This window comes from Lepidothrix coronata, unplaced genomic scaffold (genome assembly GCF_001604755.1).
Source record: "Lepidothrix coronata isolate B3197 unplaced genomic scaffold, Lepidothrix_coronata-1.0 Scaffold79, whole genome shotgun sequence".
NCBI lineage: Eukaryota > Metazoa > Chordata > Aves > Passeriformes > Pipridae > Lepidothrix > Lepidothrix coronata.
Genome location: NW_016690259.1, coordinates 1272742 through 1281198, shown reverse-complemented (window position 1 = coordinate 1281198; position 8457 = coordinate 1272742). Strand labels below are relative to the sequence as shown.

Sequence of the window (8457 nt, the reverse complement as noted above, 5' to 3'; positions counted from 1 at the left end):
TGCGCAGGCTCGAAGGGTTAATGACCTTTCCCAAATCTTCGCTCGCGAAGACTGGCCATTATTATATTTATTTCACTAATATATTTATTTCAGTAATATATTTATTTAATAATTTGCCTTAAAGAAAGTAATGAATTTATCTCTCTGTGATAAATTTGTCTTAATTGACAATAAATGAGACAGATAGTTTAAATTCAAGTGATCATCATCCAAGAAAATTAAAACTCAAAAAATCTCACCTGGTTTGTTTGTATCAAACATTCATTCCCCTTATTTCCAGTTTACCAGAGAACAGATATGCTACTTTCATACATGTACAGAGAAAACAAAAATACTCATTTTACTGTCATCTTGTGAGCCAAATACACAAATTGCATCAGGTTTTAGTCGTGCATTCTCTTGTCTGAGTTCTGTACATACACAGCAACACTGCACATCAGCTTGATTGGCATGTCAGGTACAAATATTATATAGCAGCAGCAGCAGCACTTTTTATTTCTGTCTGAAACATTGTTAGATTCAGGATTCCCCCCTAGAGTAGTTACCAGCCTGGGAAATCTCTAAAAAAAGTGTGTAGTTGTTGAATTCATAATTTCTGTAGCCTACTCATTTCTCTTCCTTTCCAGAAGTTATTTTTATATACTATAGGCTTTTTTTAGGTTTCAAGACAGTATTTTTTTATATTTTAATTCACCACCATCTTGGCCTGTATTTCCTGAATTGCTCCTTCTCTTCCCTGTATATTGAAATGCTTGGAATGCCACCCACAGCTCAGACAGATCACTCCTACAGATGTATCCAGGGTAACCATCATAGAGACACCCACATAAAATTTGTTGCAATGACTGGAAATGCTGCATCAGTAACTTGCTCACATGTTGTTATGTATTCCAAGAGGAATAGGGCATCCATGAAACAGAGACTGCACAACTGAAACATTCAGAAATCCACCTGAATCAGTGGATTCATTTATGTTGGGAAAGATCACGCTTGTCTGCTTGTCTTGTTTGTCCTCTTTAGCTTTATTTATTGATATTTCTGCAATATCTGCAGAAATTCAGATTTGCAGTTCATTAAAATTGCTGAATATTTGTTTGTTAAGGTTTTTATTACTGGGCTAATTTACTGTAGCCTTTACTCAAAACCAGGGCTGTTTTTCACTATATTAAAGGTATTACACTGATAAGATGAAGAAAAGAGAAACTGTATGCCTGTACCTGTAGGTAATAGAAATGAGTGATCAAAGGTAGGAAGATCAATAAAAAAGAAATCAAGACAGAGAAGATCTGTGATTTGTCCAAACTCAGACACCAGAAGCCAGGATTACAGCTGAGAATTTAATGTAGATGACCCAAGTCCCAGTATAGTATCTTGGTGACAAGATCATCTTTCTGCAAAGTAATTTTTTTACTGTTTAACAAGTATTTTGAGCGTGCCTTTTGTAAAGGAAGATTTTACATGGGGGTTTTTTTGGCGGTTTTTTTTTTTTTAAATTAAATATAATCTTAATAATTTTTGCCACAGTGGTCTTTTTCCTTTCTATTATGTAGGGAGGAGATCTATTTGATGCTATCACTTCATCTACAAAATACACAGAGCGAGATGGGAGTGCAATGGTCTACAATTTAGCCAGTGCTCTCAAATACCTTCACGGTCTCAACATTGTGCACAGAGACATCAAGCCAGAAAATCTTCTGGTATGTCCCATTTATTATCTAATACTCTCTCTTACTTTGTTCTCATTAATGCAAATGCTTGTATATATAAATGTCAAGGAGCTGAGCAGAGAAGAGCAGGCATATTAATTTAGAATAAGCATGTATGAAATAAATCTTCTGCCATGGGATAGCAATCACCGTAATGCAAGAGAGCTGTGCTCAAACCTGTCCTTAGACTTATCTTTATTTACATTTTGATTGGCTGCCATTTGGATAAGCAGGAGTATTGTCTCACAAAACAATGAATTTTAAAGCTATGTCAATGAATTATTTATTAGTTTGCAAGTGGGAGAAAAGGTGGGCTGAGTGCCATTTCTTCCATTTCTTTGAAGGATCATATGGTTACCATCTGAAGCCTTTTTCTTTCCCCACCATTTTTCTCTCACTGTCATTGTAGGATCATCTTTCCGATGATTTACCAATATTCCAGCTGGGAATTAACTCTGTACATACGTTTATTTTGTCCTGGGGAACTGACTGCTTTTGTTTTCAGCAGAGACAGAAGATAGCTGTGTTGACAAGAATTACCATGAACTCTGCTTTGGGAACCACTTATACCACAGTCCACAGAGGGCATCTTTCCCATTCTGTTCACAGAATGGGATCAGCACAGGCCATTTGCTTATACACAGAGGTTATACTTGTGCACTACATATTGGATATTAGATATTAAGTGTCACACACTGAACAAACTATGCCACAATCTCCCCTGCTTGAGCCACTGTCATCAGGCATGCTGGTAGCTTTCATCAACACTTGGTAGGCATTTCTTAAAACCTTCTGTGGTGTTTGTCAGTCCTGTGTAATGAGGTTGCATCTAGAGTAGGAGTCATGGCTTATCCCAGAACAGATTTTGAACTATTACAAGGATAGGGCTATAAGCTACAAGCTGAAAATATTTTCCATTTCATAGTCAATTCTTTCCCAGCTAATTCCACTGACAGTGTTTGGCCATTTAAATAAGCCCTCAAATAAATTAGATTGCTTAGCAAAAGAAAGGGAGGGGAGGCTTTTCCTGGAAAATGTAGTTACAGCAACCTGGCACTTGGGAGTGAGAAAATGAAGGTGGAAGTCTCACGTTATCAGTGCATCTTCAAATGCAGACAGTCCAAAGAAATTTTAAGCTCTCATTAGCGATTGAATCAGTTATAAATAGGCACAAATGTCCTTTCTGCCTAGAAAGCCTAAAGAGATTACTCAACAGATGCAAATCTTACTCACTGTGATTGACAGTGGCAGAACATAAAGATAACATGCTGGTATTGAATGTAAATGCAAATAATTCCTATCAATTGCTACCTAGAATTGCAAGTAGTTAGTTTTTATGCACAGGGTCATCCAGCTGTCTGAATTCTCTTTACAAGTCATGCATTTAAAAATGCAAACTCTGAGTTTTTAAGGTGTTATATAAAAGAGAACAAGAGTTTCCATTGATGATATGAATTACAGAGAGGAATGAAGGAAAGTATTGCTGCCTTAGCAGTGTTCAGTTGTTTGAGGAAACAAAAGAAATTCAGCCATTCTGGAGATTATGGAGTCCTACATCCTAAAAATTGGATTCCTTTGAAATTATGTTAATATAAATATTTTACTTTAAGAACGGAACTGAGATTAATTTATTAGGGGGATGTTTCCTTTGTGTTGGTCTGGTTTGATTTACTCTTGCAATCACTGTTGTGTAGCACTTTTCTTTCTATTGAAATTCAACTTCTTTCATCAATAAAATGACTCAGAGGTAGACTCAGTGCTAGATTATTTATGGGGCTTTTGGTAAGATACAGTTGGGTCTGCACAGAAACCTAAAGAGTTCTCATTCAGCTTTCTCACTCCTGTAATGAACTTGCCTAGACTGACTAAGCATAGGGAGGACATTTGCCAATGAAATATCCAGTGTAACAACTGACCAGATTTATGCCAAGTTAACAAGATGTTAAACAAATCTGATGTAGCTGCCAGTCCCATTTTAAACTCCAGGTCCTAATCAAACGAAATTATAGTATTATATTCTACTTAATATATTTAAAACTTCTCAGCATTCTAGGATTGGGTTTTCCTTTCCCCCCCACTAGTTGCTTGAGGCTATGTCATGGTCTGACCTACATAGCTGGCAGACAGCTCCATTGAACACTAGCTCCAGCTGCAATCAATGGTAATAGCATTTTTCTCTTCTTTCCCTACAGGGCTGTGGAAATTGCCTCTTTTTCCTCTGTCTTCTTGGTGTGATGATGGTCATTTTCCAAACAAATTAAAAAAAAAATGCAGATGTTCTCCTCCTCATTGTGCTTTTATTTTTCTGATTCTAGGTATGTGAATATTCAGATGGAACCAAGTCTTTGAAGCTCGGAGACTTTGGACTGGCGACTGTGGTTGAAGGACCTTTATATACTGTCTGCGGTACACCCACCTACGTGGCTCCAGAAATCATTGCAGAGACAGGGTAAGGATAGGCCTTGTAACCAGTTATTTTTGTCAGGTAGCTCCTAACTGTTTTAAGAACTAGAATGCTTTAATAGGCTGTCTCTCCATCTTTTTGTAACCAAAGCACCCATGGGCATCATTCACAGTTCCTCAAAGAGGCCAGTTTTTTTGCTCATCCTGACCCCAGAATTTCACCTTTGCTTCCTTACCCACCTCCCCTGGACCTGCTGATGCAGTGGAGTTCATTGGTTTGTGCTCCCTGCCTCACCTCAGCATTCAGAGCCCATTATACCAGCCATGGCAGCTGCTTGGGGAAAAACAGACAAGCAGAACACAGTGTTCACATTAGAAATGGAATAATTTATATTGGAAGAGGCTCCAGAGGTCACCTAGTCTAAACCTGTTCTCAGGGCAGCTCTAATTAGATCATGTTGATTCAAGTGACCTTGTTTGGGTGACACATGCTGTTTGATAACTGTTTGCTTAATTAAACAACCCCATTTTTTTGTATTGAACAGGTCATTGCATAAATACAAAATAATTTTTTAACATGGTAGAATTTCAGGAGTCATCCTTCCTTTTTAGACCTATTAGAGCTCCATTCCATGCTAAGCTGAGTCTTGCCATAGCTGTGACCCCCCCTCTGAATTTGGTCTTCCTAATGGAGGGAGGTTTGTTGTATTGTTTCAGTCGTTGTTCAGTGCATTTGTTGTATGGAGAAGTATTTCACAGCTGCAGTGAGCTCAAATGTCAAACGGCACTCCGTCTGCATGTTTTAGATTTTGACAAACTGAATCTACTGGATAGAAAAGAACAGGGCAAAAAGACCTCTTTTTGACCTCTAGTGTTTTAATTTCTGTGCTTTGAAAGAGAAGTGCAGTTCTTTTTCCCTGTGTTACTCAAGAGACTGGAGGATTGGTGTGTGTCTTGTTGCTTAGCAACACATGATAACCTAAGAGGTAGTTACTTCACTGTAGGGACTGAGAAGGCACATCCTTGTCTTTTATCGTTAGTGATTCTGGATTGGGAAAACCTTGGTACTGACTTGAATTTGAGTATATTCAGAACACTCTGGAGAGCCTTGAGGCTCCTGGTGGGGGGAAGAAAAAAATTAAAACCATAGAATCTTGGTTTCCTAAGGACTGTAAAGTTGTGAAGAAAAAGGTGCTTAATACAAAATACATTACCACATAATCAGCAAGTAATTTAGAACAGATTCTCCTGTATTCATGTCAATGCAATTTTTTTTTCATTTAAATGACTTGTTTTTTTTTTTTTTAATTCAGCACAAGTAACACAGCCTTGTTTTCTCAGATATGGCTTAAAGGTGGATATTTGGGCTGCAGGTGTGATCACATACATACTGTTATGTGGATTTCCACCTTTTCGCAGGTGAGTGTCAAAGGGAAAAAAAATAAAAATAATCAAGTTCTTTCTCCCTGAAGAAGGCATCCTGGGGGGAAAAAAGGTGGATTAGATTGACACATTTTCTTTATGTCTTCGTCCTTTTCTTTAAATTGTTTTCACTTATTCTTCTTTTTCGGTTCTGGGATCAGTTTTATTTATTTATTTATTTTTCTAAGGTCGCAGCCGGTATAGTGCTGTGTGCAGGGATGTGGGGGTGTAAGGGCAGAGCCGCTTTTCCTTTTGTCTCCCTGTGTATCCCAGCTCCACGATCCACGGGCACACGCTGCCCTCTGGCGTTATTTTTGGGACCCGGCAGCTCCTGGGTCTGCAGTGCCGGGGTGGGAGGGTGGCTGGTGGTAAACCGAGGGGAGGGGAACAATTTGTTTATCCTGCACTTTTAACCTTGTTAGTCTTTTTGATAAGTGTCATAGGAGCGGTGGAGTTTGCAAACATCATTCTTGCTACTCAGTGTCACCATATGTAGGAGCTCTACTGAAAATCAAATGGATATGCTTTGTGCCTCAGCCATTTTTATTTTCCAGGGAATTGGCATATTTAAATAGTGAATTCTTCTCTTAACATATAAATTGTTGATGCATGGTCTGTTTGTTCATTTTTACAGCAAAATACTTAATTAACTAAAACACCAGACCGAGAATATTTTGCAAAGAACACAATGTAAACAACTCTTGTTTATGGAAAACTATTATTTACTTTAGGTATTTGGGGTTTTTATGTAGTTAGTTCATGTTTAAAACTGAAAACTTGTTTTGAAAGATACAGTATAGAAACAAATGGCAGTTTATTTGAATAGATTTTAGGGGTTAGGCATGGAGAATATCCATATTCTATTAGAACCAGGCCTTAACCAAGGTTAATAAATATTTATTGCAAAACCAACTCAAGAGCTACATTGTTCTTTACAGAAATAGGTTGAGTGGATGTTCACAGCCAACAAACAAGTTGAAAAACAAAAATCCTGCTGCCATTGATCTCTGAATATTCATGCAACCATGTTTTTGATACAAAAGTACTTATCTTTTTAATATCAGTAGCCTGCCAGTACTCATGATACATTTAGTTTACTGTGTTTTATTTATCTCCTTGATGGATTTTGAAAATTCTCCTGTTTTGATAGTTTAACAGATGAGGCTCATTTCACTACACTTCCTCCACCAATCATATGCTTTCTGTAGCAGGTTCTTTAGAACTAGGCTGGCAAATGACTTACTTTTGAATCCCCTTTCCTGTTCCTGTGTGTTAGCTATGCAGTCTCTATTCTGGTAGAAGAGCTTTCACCTCAGTATATTAGGTTTTCTCATCACTTCTGACAGCGTAACTACGGCAAACAGCTCAGAAGTGCTGCCTCTATATAAGCTTGGGAATTATGCATTTCTAGTAGTTATTAACATCATTTCTGTTCCATCCCCAAATCAAGTTAAGAATTCACATGACAAATTGACTTCTTTCTCATCATCTTTTTCATTACTGCTGTTCTGCAGTGAAAACAACCTTCAGGAAGACCTCTTTGATCAGATACTTGTTGGGAAGCTGGAATTTCCTTCTCCCTACTGGGATAACATCACTGATTCAGCAAAGGTACTGCTACATTTTCCAACCTGAAATAGCATTTCTGATGAGTCCCTGAAAAGATGTTGCTCTCTTGGAAAGGCAGACTAGAAGATTCAGAACAGACTCTTACCCACTGCTCCAGTTGCTGTGCCTTTTTTAATTGGTTTAGCCTAACGTTAAATCAAAGCTCAGGTGTTTCAGGCTGTTGTGTTGCTGTCTGAGTGAGTAAGGGTAGCAGAATGCCAACTGCATTCAGTGAATATCACATGATATTCAGTTTATTTCATGAAGCACTATTATAGCAGGTTCAGTGCTTCAGCTGCAAAGTAAATGTCTCTGAATTTTCCTCTCCTATTACTCTGTAAAAAAGAAAAATCATTGCTATGTGGAGCGAATGCAGTTGACATTTCTTCCTATTTTACTTGAGCCAGTTATTAGAACTTTTCAAGAGGTGCAGCCACTGCTAATTAATTGCCCTTGCTAACAGTTCTTGTGTTATCATTGCAATTTTGTTTAAAACAGTTGTGTCTGCAGGATAAAGGTTCCAACTTGTAAGCCCTGCTACTCAAGCTAATTCACTCATGTGCTCTGAATGATATCTGAAGGCTCATTAGCAGTAGAGATTATTTTTTTTATTCAGCCAGTAAGAAGTTACTTTTTTTCTGCATTTCCCAATGACTGTTTGTTTGTCCATTTATCAACATTTCCCAAGCTGTGGTCATTACACACACTTCCAGGCATGCATTCTGAACAAGGCCCTCAGTCTTGGCACTAAAGGTGATCTCTCACTTCAAACCTACACAGACTAAATAACTTGGCTGGCTGGGAAACCTCTCAGTTAGGTATGTTATTATCTGCCTGGAGAAGCCATTCCCCAAAACTGAAGCAATGAACACTCTTCAAATAATGCCTTCAGTTTCTTGACTTTCAGATGCAGTTTCTTGCCTCTGATTGGTACTTTTAATGTATTGTTACTATGTGTGTGCACTGCCCATAGAGGATCTCATCTCTCCCAGGTTTGTTTTTGTTCTGGTCACCTGCATGAATATATAGAGAACAAAGTGGAACATTATAGCTGATTTTTTTTTTTAACATTGCCTTTTCATTTGGTTTCAAAAGATTTGGTGAAACATGAGTACAATGAGGAAGTTGCTGTGAAATATGCTGCCCAGCATACTCTTAATCCTGAAGGGCAAATCCTTTGTTCCAGTGAAGTCACGCTGGTATCACTGGTTCTGGAATCAGCTGGCTTTTATTTTTACCCAGGTATCAACAAACTTGCACTGAGAAGAACTTGGTGCAACAGTATTTTCAGTTGTAATATCCTTTTCTTAAACTTTTC

The 8457-nt window shown here is 38.0% G+C and overlaps 1 protein-coding gene across 5 annotated transcripts in view; it reads left to right on the top strand.

The window, feature by feature from the left end:
• DCLK2 (doublecortin like kinase 2) overlaps positions 1-8457 on the top strand; it is an 83378-nt gene that overhangs the window by 67693 nt on the left and 7228 nt on the right. For all 5 annotated transcript variants that reach the window (XR_001875672.1, XR_001875671.1, XM_017820139.1 and 2 more), the window contains 4 exons: positions 1551-1697; positions 4022-4155; positions 5451-5528; positions 7046-7142. Coding sequence is in view for 3 of the 5 variants with exons in the window: in XM_017820139.1 (XP_017675628.1) it covers positions 1551-1697; positions 4022-4155; positions 5451-5528; positions 7046-7142 (456 nt within the window). In the remaining 2 variants the exon portion in view is untranslated. The remainder of the gene's footprint in view (positions 1-1550; positions 1698-4021; positions 4156-5450; positions 5529-7045; positions 7143-8457) is intronic.